General features: G+C 38.1%; 1 protein-coding gene across 1 annotated transcript in view; it reads left to right on the top strand.

The window, feature by feature from the left end:
- CDH6 (cadherin 6, type 2, K-cadherin (fetal kidney)) overlaps nt 1-22,635 on the top strand; it is a 63,163-nt gene extending 40,528 nt beyond the window's left edge. Inside the window, exons 4-12 of the mRNA XM_009883948.1 lie at nt 397-516; nt 2,579-2,746; nt 4,265-4,452; nt 5,922-6,175; nt 12,034-12,170; nt 16,756-16,877; nt 17,662-17,779; nt 17,867-18,118; nt 21,878-22,635. Coding sequence (XP_009882250.1) covers nt 397-516; nt 2,579-2,746; nt 4,265-4,452; nt 5,922-6,175; nt 12,034-12,170; nt 16,756-16,877; nt 17,662-17,779; nt 17,867-18,118; nt 21,878-22,368 — 1,850 coding nt within the window. The 3' untranslated portion in view covers nt 22,369-22,635. The remainder of the gene's footprint in view (nt 1-396; nt 517-2,578; nt 2,747-4,264; nt 4,453-5,921; nt 6,176-12,033; nt 12,171-16,755; nt 16,878-17,661; nt 17,780-17,866; nt 18,119-21,877) is intronic.
- Nucleotides 22,636-23,022: the final 387 nt, after the last annotated feature.

Raw genomic sequence — 23,022 nt, 5'->3', positions numbered from 1 at the left:
GACACATGAAAAAACAGATTTACATTCCTATGTCAAACACCTTACAAGCATGAGTAAATTTGCAAAAGTATATGTTTGACCTAGATTCAAATTCTGAATGCCTTCAATATCTGGGGAAGGGTGCATCTCTGGTTTCTTCATAAGAAAGATGATGAAGGATCTAGATATCCAATAATAACCGAGTATTTTAATGAACTGAGAATAAGCCAACTATCCTTTCAGTTTTGTATCTATGTCCTTTATGAACAGAGAAACTTCTACAAAATAAGAATATGTCTAACTTTTTGCCATAAGTTTGACCTGCACATGAACTATGCTTTTTATACATCATAAACTGTCTTTGCCGTGAAAAAAATAAAAGGATGGATTTTTATTTTCTTTAATTTATCATTGCAGGTACCTTTGTTGTGCAAGTCACTGCAACTGATGCTGATGATCCTACATATGGGAACAGTGCTAAAGTTGTCTACAGCATTCTCCAGGGACAACCATATTTCTCCGTTGAGTCTGAGACAGGTCAGAGGACCTTATCTGTCATTCTATGACAATGTCTGTAATTTAAAGTGACATACTAAGCCAAGCTAGGACGTATTAGACAAAAACTTCAAAGAGATTACATCTTAGTGCAAAATCTGACAAACTTAATAGAGCGACACATCTGTAAACATGACACCTACATTATTTTAATCTTACCAGCAAAGTCTAATAAATACAATTAGTACTGGATGTGAACGAGTTTTCAATCATTTTTAACAAGCAGTGGGTACAGAGACTGCCGTGGATGCTTAAGTTAAACCAAATAGTTTGGCTTTTAGGAGAAAACGAGAAACAGGTGGGTGTGGAAAAAAGTGCTTAATCCTCATAGATCTTCATAATGGCTAAATTAAGACTGAGGGTTTGTTCAGGTGGGGTTTTTTTTTCCTCCTTCTGCTTCTTCAAAACTTGTTTAAAGTAATTATAATTTCTGTACATCTGCAACATATCACTTTAATGCTAATTTTATGAAAGAAATCTTAATTAAGAATAATGATAGAAGAGGTAAAATTGGCTGTTGCGCTACACTAGAAGATCACAAATAGAATCCAAAACTTCTGAGTTCTGTTTTTGGAAGATGTTTAAATTATACACAGTGACTGGAATTTTTTATGGGCTGAATAAGAGACAGCTTTGGAACCTGCGCATGTAAAACATATGAATTCTGGCTGACTGAATCTGCTGTACCATTGACTATCTGACTACATAGATAGTCTTTTCCCAAGATTTATAACAGACTTCTCCAACAAGAAACAAAAGATCTCAAGAAACTCCTTAAATGCGAACATCCATTGTGATGGTTTGCTGGAAGCTAGAGAAATCAATTCTCCTCAGCACCCTTCCAGGAAAGGAATGGATTATCCCAGACAATTAATCAGGTTTTAGCATTTTTTCTTAAACAAATCTTAGAAACTCAGACAGGGAAAAGGAGGGGGAGATTAGATGTCCCAAAGAAAAACCTGAGGTGAAAAAACGCACATAATTCTGAAAAGAGGGAGAGCCAAGATCAAAGGGAGTTTCCCTTCAAGCATATGGTATAAGATACGAGAAGCAAGGATTTTTTTTTCACTGATGCATTCATTCTGACTTGGACAGTACACTATGTGCTCTTTTATCTAGAGTTATAATAAGGATAATGTAGCTGGGAGTTCACCAGCCGTAATCTTTTAGCAAGAGGGTTGTATGGGGCACAGAGGGGAAGCAAGGTAAACCACAGGCTTGATCTTCCTGCCATGGAAATCAATTGCAAAACTCCTAGAGTGAAATAAGTCTCTGTTGAAGCTGCTGTGAATTTTGCCATGGATTTCAGTACTTGAATTTCACCCCTTTTGCCTACAAAGGAGTCAGTTCTTAGCCTAAAGAGACCCAGTGAGAATGCAAACATTTTGCTTCATGGTAAATCTGAATGATTGAATTTCAATAGGAGTTGGCCTCATAACTGATATTTGTGCCTTTGAAGAAGGAAGTGACTGGCAAGATCATTTCAATCAATGCATAAATAGAAATATATATACTTGATATACCTGGGCGTGCTTGGGTGCTCACAATTTTCTTAATTAATTTCTCTTCTCCCATTTAAAGTTGTTGTACTGCCTCTTTAATGATGTCTTGCTGAACTTAGCTTTTTTTTTTTTTTTTTTTACCACATCTGTCAAAATAAAAATATTGACAGAACAGGAGAGAAAAGATGGATCACTTTATAATGAACAGAGAGCCTTTTTCCACTTCAGTGAGAGACTTTAGCATGGAACTGAAAGGGGGTAAATAGTTATGTAAAATAACACTGCTCACAAATAGGTAGAACATCTTTCTGGGGATGCCACTAATATTGTGTCTGTCACATAGGCAGCAGCCTGAGATATGATATGACAAGTCTGTAATTTAATGTGCCATCTCATAACAGTAAATATTTGTACTGGGTGAAGTTTACTTATTACACAGAGATTGTTTTGTTCTTTGGGCTGTGGGGTTTTTTTAATAAGAATTTCCATTGAAGTGAGTACCTTACTTGTGAATTCCCCCTCTTTAATTTTCGTATTTTCAGGCATTATTAAAACTGCTTTGCTAAACATGGACCGTGAAAACAGGGAGCAATACCAAGTGGTCATCCAGGCTAAGGACATGGGAGGCCAGATGGGCGGATTATCAGGAACCACCACTGTGAACATCACATTGACTGACGTAAACGACAATCCGCCTCGCTTCCCCCAGAGTATGGAATATTTACATTCTATGTTTTTAAAGTACAATGGACAAAAATCTATCTTTTTTTCACTTTTGATGTTGTTTCTGCTGTCATGAACTTACTGAGTATCAGACGTCCTTTAAGAAAGAAAAAGACAACACACAAGCAAGCAGTAGGATTGTGCTAAGGTTTATTGCAATAACTGGGAAACATATCTTTAATATTTTTACTCCTGTTGCAGTAGATAGTCTAAGAAGGGAATTAATGTACAGAAACATTATTTTGCCTACCCATTAAGTAGCTTTGACTGATATAATCTATATTTTTGATCAATATTCTTTCTATGAGACCTTGCTGTTGACTGCATTTTAAGATATCTGTTTTAATCTAGCATATTTGTTTTTAAACATATTTATTTAAGTATGTAAAATGATCCCAAGAGCATTTCTATTAAAATGAATACTTACACCCAGGAAGCATTCACCCCAATGGATTTTCCTATATTCTTTGCATACAGAAACAAAACCACATAGCTAAATATACCAGGTATTTCTGCCTATTTTCCTTCCCCTGTCTCGGATTGGTGGGGAATACTCGGTGGATGTCTGCGTGATGTTTATGGGTCTTACTTGAGCCAGATCTCTTAGAAAGTAATTTCTATTAATGACCACTCATGGCCATAAGGGATTCAAAGCGATTCGGCTTTCATCCACTTCTCTGTCCCTCTCTTTCTTTTCTTCCTTCTTTCTCTCTCTTTTTCTTCTTTTTTGCTTTGTCTAACCACTGCTCTGTGTGTGATGTGTGTGTATCACAGTGTCAGTGTGTGTCAAAGTCAAGAGCAGCTGTTAGAGAAAATAATTGCAGATACTATCAGACAAATCAGCGAGCTTTGGCGGTTAAGTCACTGGGAAAGTTATTGGAAGCAAGTTGTCATTTAAGTTCAAAGTCTGTTCTTAGCCATGGGCAAAGCGTTTCCATTTAAATTAGAGCATCTTAAGTAAAATATAGCACTCTGCCTCCAATGAGTTAATTATACATCTCTGGACCTAAGTGTCTTCAATATAAAAGCCAAAGATACAGCTTCATAATGACAACATTCTCTAAGTAGATTTTTTTCAGAGGAGAATTCAGTGTAGCACATTATTAATAGGCATTTTGCTGGATTTGGTTTTAGTGTTACTAAGCTGCATTGGCCTCTGGCAGTTCTTAATATTTGTCGTTTGGCCTCAAGACATTTTTCATATACAATTTTGATACAGCCAACAAAGACCCTGATAATGTCTAGAAAGGGGCATATGTTGCTAAAGATACGTATATGTAGGAAAACAAAATGCCCATCCTTCATACTAGAAAATAAATAGAAAAATGAGATACTTTTATCTGCATGAAAGTAAGGCAGAAGCTGAAGGCTTTTGCCCCAGGAAGGCCTGAAGACAGTGACTGGCTCACTCCTCTGTGCATGCCCAGCATGGGCAGTGGGCTGGGAGATGGTGTCCGAGGTACCATGAGACTGACTGACAAAATTTCCTTCTCTGTCTGGTGTAGGCACATACCAATTCAGAGCTCCCGAGTCTACGCCTCCTGACTCACCGGTTGGCAGGATAAAAGCTAATGATGCTGACGTGGATGAAAATGCAGAGATTGAATACAGCATCACTGAGGGGGATGGTTATGACATGTTTGGAATTACCACAGACAAGGACACACAGGAAGGAATTATAACTGTCAAAAAGGTACTCATCTTAACGCACTTAATCCCAGCCTCTGAAATACAAATCAAAACTTTATCTAATACATATTTTTTTCCATTTTTAGTGCAACATGTGTTGTTTATTAATTTGAATGCTATCTATTAGGAATCTCTACGTTACGTATGTAAAGTTTCTTTTATACAAGCAATTGTGGTCCGTTCTCTTATACCCTCCTTTACTAAACCAATGTACATATTTTGAAGGACCTCAGAGAGTACATAACCTAGGAAGTGGGGGAGGACTGAGAAAAAATTCTACAGTCTGAACATATCCACAGAATAACTCAAGAAGGCACCACCATCCAACTGTGACTTTCTCGTGATGCTTACAGGATTTGCTCACTTACTAGAAGGCACTGTGTTAAGACCACAGAAATAATCAGGATCGCATTGCCTATTTTGCACTATCAGAAGGTGTTTAGTTGTATAGCTATAATGTATTAAAGTACATAGAAAAATTTCTTTTGACTCACAATTTGTAAAAAATTAACTAATAAATCCACCAGCATGCTTTTACTTCAGAAAAAAAAAAAAAAAATCACAGCACCTTGCTGGATCACAATGGACATCATCTACTAGGTTGCACATTGGCTGTCAGAAAAGGTTTGAGAAATATTGTTTACAGTGGGTGATCAGGCAAGCTTGATAAGGTTACAGATATCATCCTCCATCAGTTCAAGTTCAGTCATCACTAGATAGACATTGTGTAGATTTTCCGAACATGCACTTGCTTGTTGATATCAGTACGACACCTGTCATTACTTGTTTTTTAGGAGATGCCTTCCAGTGGCTGATTATGATATCAGTCTAACTCTGTTTGCATTTCTGTCCATTTCAGACAGAAGATGTCAATCTTCTACAACATAATGGAAAAACGGGGTGACTACTCTCTCCCCACATTTCTCTAAGTGCTGTAACAAAGAGCCGCTAAATGCTGCTTCTTCATACTTTTAGCAGAGTGTAGTATAGTCATAGCCTATGAGAAAATCATATTTTTCTTGATGGGTGGCCCTGGATATCCAGACACCGGATGTCACAGTGTTTCAGTTCAGTGATGGAATGCCAATATTTAAACAAGCAGCTCCAAGAAAATCTTCCCTGCTTTAGTGTGTGGTGCTTAGGGGCAAGGAATAGACAAGAAAACATCAAGATGTCAAAAATGACAGAATAAAAGGCATGAAGAGTTAAGGCTAATTGAGAAAGAAAGATTAATTGATGTTTAGGAGTTCCAGGCATAGAATTGCCCTCAGAAGTGGGGATTTTTTCTATACGATATCATCAGTAGCATAGACCCCCGTCTTTCTCCCTTCTGATGGCATGTTAGTTCCAGTTCAGTTTTGTGTCACCTAGCACAGGCCTCTCCATGACATCCCACCATTCATTTGGCTCATCTGGCTGCAAGAAATAGCTATTCCCACAGACGTCTCAAACTTTTCTTTTTTCTCTTCCCAGGCATTGGATTTTGAAAGTAAAAGCCTGTATATTCTCAAAGTGGAAGCTACCAATACTCATGTGGACCCTAGATTCCTCTACCTGGGGCCATTCAAAGACTCAGCTACAGTCAGAATTCAAGTGGAGGATGTAGATGAACCCCCTGTGTTCAGCAGACCAGCGTACATAATGGAAGTGAAAGAAGACATTCCAGTAAACAGTGTAATAGGAACAGTAACTGCTCAGGATCCAGATGCTGCCAAGAACCCTGTCAAGTAAGCATAGACTGTTTCAGCTTGTGTGGAAATTTTTTACAGCTTTAATTTTCCTTTTTTGATATCAGCACATACAAAAAAAACCCACTTTTAACAATGACATTTTTCAGGAATGCTTAAATATGGAGTATTGTAGATGGTATATGATCTCTCACATATAAGCATGTCTAGGTATGTGTGATTGTATTTGCATGGCCCTTGCATCTTGAATTACATCCTATCTTCTTCAGTAACTAATGTTTGTGTTTATTTCTACTATGGAAGAATTTACTGCAAAAAGAGCACTAAGAAGATGTTAGTGTTCTCCTTCCACCTTTAACATTTGCCAGTGCAATGCAGTGCATCCTCTTGGCTATATCACAGAGGGGTGATTCAGCAGCCCTTTCTTCTCCCATCTGTCCAGACCTGCTCAACAGAGGTCACATTTAGCTTCTCTAAACTGCAAGTAGAAATGCCTTAAAAGCAGTTCATGTGTACACACAGACTCTGATCTCACTTGTATCAGTGTAGGGTTAGTAAGATAAGCATCAGTCTCATGGGCTTCATAAATTACGCTTGCCATGAATCAATAAACTAGTCTTTGAGGAAGTGGAGGAAATGTTAAGGTTGGAGTAGCTAAGCCTAAGCCTTCGTTTTTTGCAAATTAACAGGTACATTGCTTCAATACATTTGAAAACATACTGTAGTACTTAAGTCATATTGCATAGAGTAAAAAGAATTTTTAAATAGTTGTGTGCTTTAATTAAAGTTCATTGCTACTGACAAGGCAGTAAGAGGAGGAAATGAAAAATACAGCAATATTAAATCCAGGTCAATTTTCAGCATGTCTGTATGTTGGGCACCTTGGAAATGCAATAGTAGTCCTAAGATCAAAATAGAACAATGCAGGTTTAATAAAAATCCAATCCATCAATACTTTGCACTTCTACAAACAACTATCTTTCATCAAGATATCTTACAAAGTTTATGAGGCATGAGTAAGTTTTAAGCTTTCAGCTCATCTTGTGAGAGAGGTAAATATTATCATCTTAGTTTCCTAGATGAAGAAACTAAATCTAAAACATTTCTGGCAGCAACCATCTCTGTCTTCAATTTATATGCGATGCCCTGCACGTGAGTTCTTGTTCAAGAGTAAGCCTTGTAATTTTAATTAAGCTGTGCTTTCATTTATATCACGACATGCAACAATTACATGGAGTTCTGAACTAGCAAAGCATAGTAACTTAAAGAGCAACATAATGTTTTGATGACTTTGGTGAAGCCCAGGGACAGAATGAGCACCTTCTATGGCATGTCTTCATGGGCACGCTAGCATGAAGACAAAAAATTGGTTGGGGTGACACCCAGGCCCCTTGCAGTCTTCATATTAACCTGCTTTTTTATATCGAATGGCACTGGAGAGTGTGGGGAGTGCTTCCCTGCTTCCCTCTGCTTCCCTATGGTGATAACTACAACCATTTGCATTTCACACCAGCACCAGCTCCTCATTATAAGTAATTTACAGTGGATAGGGATTATGCTGTTCATTGTTGAGTACTGCCCACTGGCTCTTTTCTATTAATTGAATGTGTGTGCTAAAACTTACCTATCTTTCAAATGGCAGTTCTTTAATACAGTGTAGATACTTTGCATATTAAAGTATCAGATAATTAATGAGCAAAATTTAGTAGAGGTGTCAAAATTGATGCAGTGCAGTGGAAAACTTGTCTCCTTTATACTCTAATAGCATGCAACAATCAAGGTGAAAGGAGAAGAAAAAGAAAAATGATGAAGAGGTTAGAGTAATAGAAATAAACACAGCAAGAGGAAACACAAAAATAAGTAAGAGGGGAAGGAAATCAGCAGAGATCAGTAGCCTGAGAGATGTTGGCTTGCAATAAATGTAATTTTATGATGCTAATATCTTGGGTATCTCCTGGAATTTAGGGGCATGGGTTGAGTCTGCATCTTTTTGACAGAATGGTGTTTTTTTTTTTTTTCCATCATGCAATAGAGATGCTAAATCTTATTTTCACTCTGAGCTTCGGGGAAGATGCAGTTAGGCTGTATATATATGACTTGTCACTTGCTTGTCAATTTTTCTTGACGGTTAAAAATAAAATCTTTAGACACTTGATATTACAATGAAAACTTTCCATTTTCTCCTCTACTGAGTGAAGATTTCTCTTTTTAAACAAAGTGAGCCCTAACTCTGTTAGATGAAAGCCCCTTTGATCTTCCATTAAAGGAAACTTTCACAATATCATTATGAAAATGCATTATGAAAAATTCACACACACATCCCTTCCTGACCCACAAATCTTCCTGACTTGCGGTTACATTAGACAGCAAGCTGCTGAACATCAGAAGACAATGAAGCAATAGCAAAACACAAAGCGGATACCTGCCTTGGTTGTAAGAGTGGATAATCATTCATGACCTGTGTATTGGTGGAGCTATATTTCATCAGTCCAGCCCATATAAATAAGCTTTGCTGTGACGTGATATTAAGAAAATAAAAAAATGCGCCAATAGATGTGTGGCTATATTTGAATATGCATCCATATGTAGCAACGTTAATACATTCCTGAGTAACACTCCACTGTCCAGCTGTGTTATAAAAGAGAGTTTTGCATTCTGCTTGTGCTTGATCTAAACAGAAATATTATGAACCACTGCATACTGGAAAAAAATAATGCTGCAACTGGCACTGCTGTATTGTACATCAGATCATTTTAAATTGCTAGTTGAGTTTTTTTGCTATAGTAACTCCTCAGAGGCATAATGATGTTCATCAGTCACTGGAACTGTCTCCCTGCTGTGATTTGATTTACTAAAGTATCCCAGATGAAAATGATCTGCAAACAAATGTAAGGCTTAATTTTGTTTGTGTATTTTACTGACAACATATTTGCATGTGTTAGATTCTCTCTTTCACCCTCCCCTTCTTCCTGTTATGTACAAAAAGAGACTGGAGTCTACATAGATACCTTTTAGCTTCCTGGCTTGCCAATTCCTCAAGGTTTGAAAGGGAGGAAGTCCTGAAATCTGACAAATACACACCAGTAATTTCATTAAATAAATGTAAAAATGAGTTTGATGTTGTCTGCTTAATTCTTACTAGGTTATGATCCATAAGTCAGATTCACCACCAATTCAACATAATTAACAGTCCTTGATCAAAAGAGACTGAATTATACAAACTGAGAAACAGAAGTGACAGTCTAGCTTATTAAAATCATCCTTCTAGTCCAGGCTTAATGGTATAATTAGAATATACTTTAACTGCATTGACCTTGTATGTATTTTCTTTTTGATATGAAGAAATAAAATTAACATTTCATTAAGAAGCTGTTCTCTGATTGTTTGTTGGGTGGTTTGGGTTTTTTTTGTGAGTTTAACTTTCTGCTGTACAAATGACTGAACATACATATGGTTTTACAAGGATTTATGTTTTAAAATTCTGAATATCTTCAAGAAGGAGTCCTCAATGTTGCAGCTCTGATAACCTTAGAAAAAGTCCAGGAATTTTTCTTTCATTTCTTACGGATACTGTACCACAGATTGGATTTGGGAAATCTTACAAAGTAAAGATAGTGATTACAATATGTTAAGGCATTAAAATGTGCTAAGGCAGTAAGATATTTTAAGTCCATTCATAACATGAAGCATTAGTGAAAGCATAATTGAAGAAAAAAAAACAACCAACGGACAACTCATGCCTCAAGCTAGTTGCTTGCTTAAATATCTTGCTGAATAAGAGCCTGAAACTTACTGTTACAGCTGGTTGGAACAGCTAATCTAAGGAAAATCCTGATATTTCATTTCATATAGGAATGCAAAATATAGATTTACTGCAAAATGGAAATACCAAAGTATTTGAGCTGAAAGATATGGAAATGAGCTACAGAATATCTGAAAAATAATTGAATTCAGAAAATACCAACATAATATCATATAAAAGCCTGAATGAATGAAAGTTAAAATGAAATGTTTACCATATCAAATACTTACTTTGTCAAAATATAAGAGAGTCAGACTGGTTTGTATAAACTTGTTTCCATCAAACATTTCAGCTAAGTCAACAAATTCTCATGTACTATTCAGATTTGGACAAAACAACACAGCTTGCTGGAGCTGTCCCACCAGTCAGCGCAGCGTATTACATACGTCCTCACATGCTCTTTTTAAGATGATGAGAACGTTACAATGCTGCGTAAAGGAACTAGTTTGGTGACACCCCAGCTGACTTCATGCAGCTGAAGTTGCGGTCCTGTTAGACAAGTGACAGCAACAAATGAAAACTAAATCAACACCTGAAAAGCTGCCAAGGTGTGCCTATGCAAGTCCTACCAAAAAAAAGTTAGCTTTTCGTGCGAGTACCTTTGAACCTCCTTTGGTTGTTTCCGTGGGAATTTAATGTGGAAAAAGACAACCAATTTAGTGCAAATGATGAATACTTGCTCAAGTTTTGTTTAGGAAGGTAGGCTACACTAAAATTCTCATTTGAGAATAAGACCAGTCTAATTTGCTCTTTATATTATATCCCATTTTTTTACTTCCAAAAAAAAAAAAAAAAAAAAGCAGTTACAAGATAATTAGCAAGTTAGTTCCTTTTAAACCTTTGTCAGAATCACGTGTTTCAACTGGACTCAGCTGTTCCCTCTCTCTTCCATGCAAGACCTTTCTTAGAATTAAGAGACACTGCACAGGCACTGGGAAATCTGTGCAGAATAAGGGAGGTGTCGTGCAGCTGCTCCTAGGGCAGAGAAGGGAACGGAAATTTATCTTCACCCTCTGCATTCCCCTCAGTTCTGCAGTGGCAGTAAACTCTGCTGGTCATTCTCCTGTCCCAGTTTTATCTGACTGCATAGCAGGTCAGCCGTATCTTTATCCTTGTCTGGACACAAGGGACAGCAGTAGCTGCCTTGTCTCCATCGATGTGGGCTGCAAGGAGACCAAGGGAGCACACTGAGCTTCTTAAGGCTCTGCCCTGGCTTATACATCAGCACACGTTTGGGCTTGAAACAAGAGCAGAATAATGCAATTGTATTCTTGCTTTAGCAACATCAGAGATATATTTCCATCAAAACCTCTGTAATTTATGTGAGAATTTTCTCTTCATGAGAGATGAAACCAAGTCACAGCGTTTGGATCAGGGTGGTAGCGCCCACTCCCATGCACTGGAGAGTTCGGCTTTTAAAGTTAGATTCAGTTCAGCAGAAAAAGCAAAAGATCAGGTTGGAAATATGAATTGTTATTTAGACTCCGAGCTCCTCCAGAGCTCGTTAGCATTCATTTTCACATCTAGATAGCATCAAACAGGGCTGAGCATCTTAGTTTTAATGAATTACAGCAAATCTTTATGTGGCATGTACCCTGGAATGATGACTCTCTGTTCCATGCTGACTTGGTTTTTGGGGGCAGTCTTTTTAAACGCTGGGAATTGAAAGGCAGAAATGCACCCCAGCTGTCAAATTTTATATCAGAAATTATTTGGAACAGTTGAAATACCAAACCATAAAAAGAGGGGGTTATAATGGGAAAGCCAACTCAGCCTTAAAATAAACTTCATATCTTTCAGGACACAGACTTCAAATTTCTCACTAAAAACAAAGCTTTGATGATTCTCAGAGGTATGTAAATTCTGCAGTAATTCATTTATTCAGTGACAGTGCTCCACCTCCTAAATCAAACCTCCAATGTGTCATTATCCAGTAGCTCAGAACTAGCTCTTTGTGTGAAGACTCTGAAGCCTGCACTGAAAACAAAAGGCAACCCCATTTACTAGCTGTTTGATGTCTAGTCTTAGGAAATTGTTTAAGAACATAGAAATTAAAAGGAAAGCATTCTGCTAACCCCTGTCTCTGTATTTGCAGGTACTCTGTAGATCGACACACTGATATGGACAGAGTATTCAACATCAATTCAGGAAATGGTTCGATATTTACTTCAAAACCCCTTGACCGGGAAACACTGCTATGGCACAACATTACAGTAATAGCAGCAGAGATCAGTAAGTCAAACCTAAATACCACTGCTGTCTCTGATGTAATGAATTTAGCCTTCTAGCTGAGCATGTGGAAAGCACGGCTGGACAGATGTCAGGTTATAGGGATAGTCCATTCAATACGAATGAAAAAGTGGAAACTCTGCAAGAGGTGGTCTGCAGTTTTAAGATTACTAGGGACAGAGTTCATGAAGAAGTAACTTAGCTGAGCAGGGAGGAAAGGTAACAGTTCTGCATTTTGTAATCAGTAATAGCCATTTTTAATTGTTAACATAATTGTTGAATTCTGAAATTGGTGTGCAGGAGGAAAGATGGTCTAACGCCAAACTGCATTCCATGGCTGAATTCAGTCTGATGCAGACCGAATGTAGCACAGGCTGCATGTTTTCAGGTAAGACTAAGGTGGCTGGGCTGAGCTAGGTGTCCAGGTCTTAATTAGTTTTAAGTATTTCCATTTTTAACTTCTTTAGCGTCCTTTGAAATGAGTTACAACTCAGTCTGTCACTTACTTTAGGATTGCTCAGAAGACGTAATCTTTTGATAATACCAGTCACAATCATTCTAAGAGCTGAAAAGTCAGGGATCTAGATAAGGACGTGTATGTTAGGTGGTCTTAATAAACAATCCTCTTTTTTTTAATACATTAACTATAAGCATGTGACACGGTCAACCATTAGGGAATGCCATTCTATTCACATTTGCAAAGTCACAATGCTTATGGTTGTGAAGCGTGGTGGTATGGTAGATAGATCTGATATAAACACCACTTCTGTGACCATCACAAAGTGTGTGTGCAACTCAGAGGCTAAATGGCTTTTTTTTTAACCATAATCTGAGACAAAATAAATTCTACTTTCTTATGTTGTATGTATGTGTATATGGCTCAATCAGCTGCTGAACAATGAGAAGAATATTACTAAGGAGTACTCGACTCCAGCTTTCCTTATTCTTTAAGTCTTTTTAAAACTGAAAACTGATGTGAGACAATCCTATTGAGGCAAGCAGATGGGGCTATGTAAAAGAGTAGTGAGCTAGAGCTTACAGGAATGATGTTTCTTAATAGTTTTCTCCCTCTCTTGAAAGCTTTCACCTTTAAATGCTAGGTATGTGGTTTCAGCATGCCGAACACTGACTTCTGGCTGCCTGTTAGTCAGGTGTCTGTGTTTCTGTTAAGTTTCGAAGGAGTCATCTAGGGTCAAGAATTGTATACTGCAGACTGAGCTCCTGGGTAGAGGAGGAGGGGAAAAATAAACACCTGGAAAGGAAATAATAGCAGTAACGTTTAGGAAGCACACTTGTGTTGATCCTAGCAGAGATGAAATAATATACAGTATAGAAAATGGTATACTATCTGAAAATCAGCTTAGCATCTATTTGAAATATTCAATTCTTTGCCTCCTCCCCTAAGGACAGACCTTCTACTGGGCCAAATGCTCTCAACTAAACCTTTTGTGTCTGACATCGGCTTCTGTCTTAATTACCAATCCTCTTTAGTCTGAATCCTTCCAGGCTGCAACAAGCTACTTCCCAGGCTGCGCTTCACTGAGCCTAGACCAAATTTGGCATAACTGGGGTAGATGCCTTCCAAAGGCAATTTTCTTGGCTGAAATGCAGCTACTGTTGAAACAAGCCTTGGTCTGATCCAGGCTACCTCACTAATTTTAGTCTCAAGAGAGTAGATTGGAAAGCACCACTGCTTAATGCTCCTAGAGAAACCCAGTAATTTCTAGCAAGGCTAACTAAACTCCCATTCCACTAGATTCCAGCTAATCACTTATTGCTCTCAGTGACATACCATCACATCAAACTCCAGGTATATTGTGCTGAAGTAATCTGAAAGAAATATCCAGTCAAGTTATAGGCAGGATGCGCATTCAGGTGGATGGGTGCTCCCTTTGACACAAAGAAGTAAAAAAAATTAATTATAAAACGATAAAGAGAAACACCTTTCATTGATAACTGTTCTTGATTTCCTTCTACAGTAGAAACAAAATGGAAGTAAGGAAGTTGGTTTTCCTTTAATTGTCTAAAATTGTCAGTAAGCTGAGGTAGCTCCATTTTCGAACCTTCATCTTTTTCACCAGTATGAGCTGCAGTTGCTCAGCAGACCGGAGAATCATCCTGTGAATGTTTCAAACAAATAGTTGGTGAAACACTGCGTCAGTACATCTGCCATAGTCAGAAGGCAAACTGGCAATTAAACCTGGTACATGGGGCTACTGATTCACAGCTGCAGAATTACAGCTGATTTACTGGATAGAATTCCCAGAGTATTTTTAAATATTATTTACTTAACACTTAAGGGTAAATCAAACATTGGCAGGACTTTGAGGCTGTATTCAGAAAAAAAAAACTTTTATGGTTTGGTTGCTGGCTCAACAGAAAACATACCACTAGAGGGATGAATAGATTTAAGCAGTTCGTTGAGTCTGTGGAGCTTTTTTTGGAGATGGAGCCCAACAGTAATTACAGGATAATGCAAACAAATTAACCTACACCAATTAATTTGCAAAAATAATTTGAAAGATGACAAAAAAAGACTTTAAGATGTATACATATATTTCAACTTACATTTCCATTACATCAGAAAAAAGGCCCATGTCCATAGAGCACAGAGTTTTTATGAAGCTTCTACTTATTACAGTATTATTTTAAATTGTGAGACTCTTAAGCATCTAGAAGTAAAATGAAAATATGTAGTTCATGGTTCAAAAAGCAGGAAAGAAAACAATTGTAATCCTTGAGAGGAAAAGAAACACATTTGCCAATATATTTGAATGTATTTGTTAGAGAGGTATGCCCTTATGAAATAGTCTTGCCAATAGTCCTGTGACTTCAAATGAGTACCTTTTATTTCTGCCTATTATAAAAATTCAACATTTGTATTGATGTATTTTAGCATAGAATTCAGCCTAGTCTATATTATCCATAAACTGTTATTTTATACATTGAATGAATTTAGCCCAATGGTTCATATTAGAAAGTGGTTTATGCCTAATGGAATCATATTAACTTCAATGGGACTGTGGAGCTTTAAAGCACAATATTTCGTCCAAATGACTGAGCTCTGTAATAAAAATATACAGTGCCAATTTTGGAGAAGGCATTTTCAAATTTATAAAAGTACGATAAACACAGTAATAGGACTTTTATTAAAGCCTAACTCAACAAGCTACTATAATGAATGCTTGTAGAAGCATACAGAGTCTAGACTGCTATATTTTATTGCACTATTGTCTTCACTTGAATCATAGGTTAAAATGTATTAATAAACTATATTAACACAGTTAGGAAATTAACGTAGGAAGACTCGGTGTTAGCCCTCATGAAAGGGAGGGGGAAGGTATTTATTAAAAATGAAGCTAATTTCAATCATCGCACTCACTCCCTCATAGATTTCACTCTCTCACATTCCAGCTCCCAGGCACTGCGGTGGGTACGTCTGGGTGACCCAGCCTGGATCATTTTTTGTGTGGTATGGAGCACAAAGGACACAGATCATGTCCTGGAAATGTCTCTTGGTTTCCTGTTGGTTGGTGATGACAAATTGGTTTGCGGGCAGGTCTTATACCTTTAGGAGTCGATGGTTGTTATGATGTGACTTTTTGCCTGAGAATCTTGCGTATTTCACCATTCATGGCTCCTAGGCAAGGTTGCTGCCTGATGCCTTTCTTCCTTATTTTGTGTATCTTCATGACGAAAGCCTGTCTCCCCCCAACAGGAATAGGAAAGGTCCAACAGGACTAATAGTCCAACAGGAAAAGAAATGGTCTATACAGTGTGGTGCATTTCCAAATGATTTTATTTTTATCTAGAAAGATGACAATATTTTCATCAATGTTTTATGCTCATGAATATCCTTGTCAAATTCAATCTCTTGGCACAATATGGTCCTTATCACGAAAAAACCCATGTTTACATATGGGAATCTGCAGATTCTATACAGTGGTTGTGTTCTTCAGCTGATATATTTTAGTGTTAACTTTAGAATATCAACCAAATCAATTCACAACAGATTATAAAATATCTGTGATCACAGCTGCAGTTACTATTTGTATGACATAATGGTAATCATGGTAGCTTACAGAGCTGTGTCACAAGATTTGTAGGGGACAGAATATTATGTATAACAGGTGGAGAGGAAAAAAAAGCACCCAATCCCATCTTCATGACTCTTCAGTCTTCCCATTTCAGAGTTAAGGAAGGGAATATGTTCTAGAAACCATTGCCGCCAAACTACATCAGTTAGGTTAATAAATAGATTTCATTTCATTCCAGCATTATGTTTATATATATATCTCACACATAGATTCATAATCATACTTAGAGTGTTCAAAGGAATTTGTAAATCCTGGACTCCTACCAGTCTTAACTGTATAGCTTACACAGAATCAGAGTAATGATAATACAGCATGATTTTGTGGAATTCGCCCCATAACGCACTCCCCAGAAATCAACAGAATATAAGCGGAGTGTTGTGAGTGAGAAAAATTAAGGCAATGAGCCCCTCAGTCTGTCCTTTCCTTCTCCCGCACCGAGTCAGTAGCTGGGCTAAATAAAATCTCTATTCTTTCTGGTTTTATCATTTCAGACAACCCAAAACAAAGCAGCCGTGTCCCAGTGTTCATTAAGGTTTTGGATGTAAATGACAATGCTCCAGAGTTCGCCATGTTTTATGAGACCTTCGTCTGTGAAAATGCAAAGGCAGAACAGGTGTGTTGTCTGCTTGTACTAAGAAAATATTCCAAATTAATTGAGTTTTGCTACTACTCTTGCATCACCTCATCAAGAGGTATGCTTTGCATTGCATCAAACTGTCGGTTTTGCAAAATTAAACTAAACAGTGGCTGCACAGTGTCTGATTACACTTAGCATTCTTTCAGCTAATGTGACAGTATGTTTTACGCTGTTGTTTTCTGTACTGCACCTTGTTAGCCCTGATTCATTTTCATTCTGTGATTCTCTGCTTTGTTCAGGCACCTCCACTGTCTCCTCCAAAAACAGTTTCAGGTCCGTAACTGTTACAGGTCCTGTCTGTGATATAACTATTTCCTGCCAGATAACTCTCACTCTACCAGTCCTATTACTAATGGTTCAAAGTAGCAGATAATTTGGAAGATTCAGCCAAACAATTCCTGCGACATGAGATTTGGGTAGATAAATATACAGTCACCTTTCATCTCTATTGCTTGTCACATGCAAAGGTTTCCTACCCATCTGGAGTGGCATCAGCCCAAGGCTGCTCTTGATTTCAACATGATTTTCTTGCCAACTTCCAAATTCATTATGTTATTGGCTGATGGAATGGGATACAATAGCATGGTGATCCTAAACAGCATCAGCAGCACATGGATCATTTTTCTTATGTTCTCCATAGCAGCATCAGCTGCCTTAAAGCAGAAGAAAAAAAATGAATACAGTAAGATTGCTTTACAGAGTACATAAATAAGCATAAGGTCCACTGACTTTGAAGATAATTTTGTTCTTATTGTTTCAGCTGATACAAACATTAAGTGCTGTTGATAAAGATGACTCTTACAGTGGACATCAGTTTTCATTCTCCTTAGCTCCTGAGGCAGCCAGCAGCTCAAACTTTACACTACAGGACAACAGAGGTGAATTTCTAGGAAGACTTTTCTTTATTATCTCATCCTTGCTTTCAGTCTTCAGATGAAAATTTAATGCGTGCTTTGTGTTTCCAGACAACACAGCGGGTATTTTCACCAGAAAAAACAGATATAGCCGGCATGAAATGAGCACCTACTTCTTGCCAGTGGTAATATCAGACAATGACTACCCTATCCAGAGCAGCACTGAAACGGTGACTATTCGAGTATGTGCTTGTGACTATCGAGGAAAGATGCTGTCCTGTAATGCAGAAGCCTTGATTCATCCTACTGGTCTTAGCACTGGGGCTCTTATTGCCATTCTTCTCTGTATCATTATATTACTCGGTAAGTAGCTCAGAGGCATTTTGTTCCTTTCATGGTTATTTTGCATTGCTACAAGTGATTATACCAAGGCTAGGACAAGAGCAAAGCAAAGACATCCTTGTCTTATGCTGCCTTTGTATTTTTGTATTTCCCCCTCTGAGGACTGCTGCAGACATGGTGTATAGAACATATCCTATTTAATCTGTTATCTAAAAGTTAGCAATGTCCAAGCAAAAGGAGACAGCTGGGCTCCACCCTCTGGTCAACAGAAAGACAGGCACCTGTAGAGAGACGCTCATCCCTTCCCCGTATTGGTATCTGAGGTGGACCAGACTAATCACCCTCTGTGGGTGTCTGTCTCTTTCTGTTGACTATAGAAGGAGGCCAGATAACTCAGTTTTAAACAATAAACTTCCCATGTCTAAACAGGAAAAACAAGTCGCAGTGATTCTGTTCTGCTGGAAAAGGATGCTGAAATGGGGTGGATTTCTCTTAACAGGGTTACATTGCCCTTAACAGGGTTACAAATGAGAAAGGGGGGTTGCCAAAAAAAGTCTTTAACAGTCACTGTGCTTTGACTCACACACCATTTTATAAACACAGCTGACATGAAAGCATTCTCTCAAAAGCTGCAGGGTCCTCCCTTTCAGGCACCTGTGAATATGAAGAGGTTGGATCCTGAATGTGGAGGATGTACAGATCTGGCTACAGCACTTACAGGTGGTCAACATTTATTTTTTTCATAAAAACAAGGACAGTTTGCAACATCTCTCACACTCCTCTCACTCAGGTTCCACCCCTCTTGCACAGCAGAGAGGATTGGTCCCTCGGCCATTAGCCGTAGTCCATACATCTGGGGACAACTGTACAATACGACACAGGCAGTTGTCAGGGAGATGTTATTTGTCACCTTTCCTATCTGGCCAGGAAAGAAGGGAGTCAGACCAATTTTACAGTAGCAGGGGAGAAAATATTTCCTCAGTGATTCCACTTCTTTTTACCATGCTCATATCTTTCTTGGACATGCTTATCACTACTACAGAATCATCCTGATCTTTACTATTATCAAAATTTCCTTTTCCAGTGATAAGTCAAAGACCACATTGTGATTCTCAGACTTTAACAATATAGTCATGGCTTGCCCAAATAAGCACTATGCCATTTTCAGAAAAGATTACCACAATAACAATCTTACCTTTAATTTGCCATTAAATTCATTTTTCAAAACATGGTATCATTGCCTTTAAGGACTGAGCTCACTTTGTATCAAGTTCCTTACCAGAAAAAGAAATCTAATGCTGCAGATAGTCTTGAACTCATTAGTACAACTGTGCTCATTAATATCAATCTGACATTAAACGATTTCCTGTTTTATGTCAATCGAAAATAATTGATTCTGTGTGCTAAGCAGCACTTTATGTCAATTACTGCTCACGCCACCATGCAGCATAAGCAGATTTTCAATTAACTCAGCTATATAATTTTCTATTTTCAGGCTGGTTGCAGTGTTTGCATGTGCAACCACTACTGAGTGAAAAACAATAATCTGGGCAGATCTCAACCACAACTTAAAGTTTAGAGGCAACAAAAAGTGCCTGTAAATTGCTAGGTTTATTTGCAGTTCGAATAAGTCTAGTGGCTTATCAGGAGGCCTCAGATACTGCTGAACGCTGACATGCAAATAAAGGTGATGTACTTTAACATATAACTTCTAATGTGGTTTCTTTGCACGCAAGTTCAGCACAAAATAAGAAAACCCAAGTATCAGAGATGTTACATGATTATCAAAGTCTCATCCTTGCATATTCTGTGTAACACCTTTTTTGCTAATGAGATGCTTCAGCAACCCTTCCATGTAGTAACTATCATTCCTACACTTTCTCAGATCATTCTACTGGTCGCTATTCTGGAAAAATTCCTTCAAAATCGATGCTGTGTTTTTCTAGTTCTCCAAAATTTTCTCCAGCTATCTCTGTTATCTCACACAGACCTTTCCTCAATCCTCCCACGTAGTGTCACAGCTTTATGCTTTTAAGGGAGAGAATTCTCTCCTACTGCATTTTTGCACAGCAGCACAAAGAAGCATCACTCAGATTAGGACCCTTACGTGACACTATAAGTAAATCTTCGTCATTAGGGTAAGAGCCTGAAGCTTTCACCATCTGAACCAGCACTCCTAATTCCTCCAGTTTCACCACCTCACTTATTTCCTTTCAACTCTTATTAACAGATGTTCTCCCTTACTCACACTATTCCTGTGGTAAAGACACAACAGGAATTAGAGCATTTTCCTACTTTATCCTGCCTCCTTCAGACCCCTTTATAGTCAATGGAGAGGAAGAGTATGAGACTCTTCCACAACATGCTTGAAGACACCTACTGATAGCATTTTTCTTAAGCAATCCTGCAGGGGAGCCTATTGTTTAAATAAATAAATAAATAAATCAGCTTTTTGTCTGTTGAAGGAAGCTAAGAAAGACAAGATTCAGTGGACTAAAATTTTGTTATGGAGATGTCCTTAGTCCTTGGCATTGCCCTTAACAGGGTTACAAATGAGAAAGGGGTTGCCAAAAAAAGTCTTTAACAGTTACTGTGCTTTGACTCACACACCATTTTATAAACACAGCTGACATGAAAGATAATTTTGAAGCACCTTATCATCTCATATCAATGAGTTTAGGCATTTTCTGATTTGCTTTGCTTTGCTATGAAAGAACTATAAAGACAGCAAGACATGTCTTTTGCCGGAGTTTGCACAGCAGAGCTGAAATACTGGGCACTGTGGACCCCAGACTACAAAAGCAACAGCAATAGTAGTAATACATCCCAGCTCCTTGCTGATGTTCATTTGTAAATATTCAGTCATTTACCATCTTAAGATAGAATCCAGCTAAGAAATCTGAAATTAACTTCTAAAGGAAATAATGTGTTGAACCTATCCCCTCCCACCCTCTGTACCCACTTCTCCAACAGTACCTGGGATCGTTATTGAGTAAAAATATTTACATTTGGATCAGGGCCTTGGTAAAAGCTCCTGCCCCCCAAATAAATGAAATATATATATACATACACACACACTTTAGAATGAAAGGCATAAAATTATCTGTTTGAGAAATCTTATGCCTTTGGAAGATTGAATAATACCATTACCATATCTTATCAGTCTAAGATTTAAGCCATGTACTTTTTTAAGGTGATGTACGTTGTAAAAACTTGCCAGGGAAGTCAATAAAACTTGGACTTTGTGCTGGTTGAAAATCCACTCCATATTCCAAGTTTTTTCCAGAGGAAGGTCGATTTACTTATCTTGAAATGCAGTTTTGCTAACTTATTGTCATAGCCCAGTACATGCTGGCCTTGTCCATAGCACAAGTTGCATCCCGTCCCAGGGGTTCAAAGTGAGTAACACCTGATGTTACTTATTTTTGAGAAAGTGTTTCTCCCTTCCCAACTCTCACAAAACTAGTTCTATTCTCAAGGCAACAAAATTGCTATATGACTCTGGGTAAAAATGTGCCTACTGACAAAAAGATTCTCCACTTGGTTTCTTACAAGCTTGACATCTCCTTTCTTCTAGTGCATATCCACTCCATTTTGTCTCCCAAGGTACTCACAGGCAGAGCAAGCACAGTCTGAATACCTGACATGCACATTTGCAGTTTTGCAAAACATCTTTTAAAACTTCGGATTCAAGCAGAGGCACAGCATTTCTTCTGGGTTTTAATGGAGTTAGGGATTAACCTTTCCCTTTCTCTTCCCCTGTTATTTTTTTGTTTCCAGTTACAGTGGTGCTGTTTGCAGCACTGAGACGGCAGCGGAAAAAAGAGCCTTTGATTATTTCCAAAGAAGACATCAGAGACAACATTGTCAGTTATAATGATGAAGGTGGTGGAGAGGAAGACACCCAGGCATTTGATATCGGCACGCTGAGGAATCCCGAAGCCATAGACGATAATAAATTGCGCAGAGACATTGTGCCGGAAACACTTTTTATGCCACGGCGGACTGCGACAGCACGAGATAACACAGATGTCAGAGATTTCATTAACCAAAGGTTAAAGGAAAACGATACAGATCCAGCGGCACCCCCGTATGACTCGTTAGCAACCTACGCATATGAAGGTAATGGTTCTGTGGCCGAGTCCCTCAGCTCCTTGGAGTCGGTGACTACGGACGGAGATCAGGACTACGATTACCTCAGTGACTGGGGGCCACGGTTTAAAAAGCTGGCGGATATGTATGGCGCAATGGACAGTGACAGAGACTCTTAATATGTTGCCTTTTTTTCCTTCTTTATTTTTCCCCCTTCCTCATTTTCAGAAACAGCATTGAGATATGTGAAGTGGCTATTTCTTTCTATTTCTCCACAGCTGTGTGAAAGGGTTCTGTGTTCTACCCGTTCAAATTGTTTAATAACTGCAGTCTGTGTGGATCAGCTGTCAGAAAACTTTTTCTAGTATCATTTTATGAGCTTCCAAGAGGCAAAATTCTTATTTTTTAGTGCATCCAGTTTACCAAGCCGATCTTACAGGCACGGCAGTAGTGGAGGAGAAAAAAAAAGGATCAGATGGGGAGCAATATTTTTACTTGTTCTGCTTATATTGTAAATTGGAGTATATTACTGTTTAAGCTCACTTGCTCTTTTTACTTGTATTCAGACTATTCAGCTCAGACAACTGCTCTGTTGATTGTGTATTGCACATCCCAATGTAATGAGGTACCCTAGTTTACCCTATGTATTATAGTCAAAAGTAGTGGTGATGGAATGAAGGTTTATTGTACAAGTAGAGTAAGCTGAGAAAAAACATCAAACATGCATTTTATTCATGAGGAGGGTAGAAAGACCTAACGGTCATTTAAATCTAAGTGTTTTTCTAGAACTCCCCATTGCCCCCAGTGCACTGAATCACACTAACACACACACA

The sequence above is a fragment of the Charadrius vociferus genome, unplaced genomic scaffold, assembly GCF_000708025.1.
Source record: "Charadrius vociferus isolate BGI_N301 unplaced genomic scaffold, ASM70802v2 scaffold234, whole genome shotgun sequence".
NCBI lineage: Eukaryota > Metazoa > Chordata > Aves > Charadriiformes > Charadriidae > Charadrius > Charadrius vociferus.
This window is presented reverse-complemented; position numbering and strand designations above follow the sequence as displayed.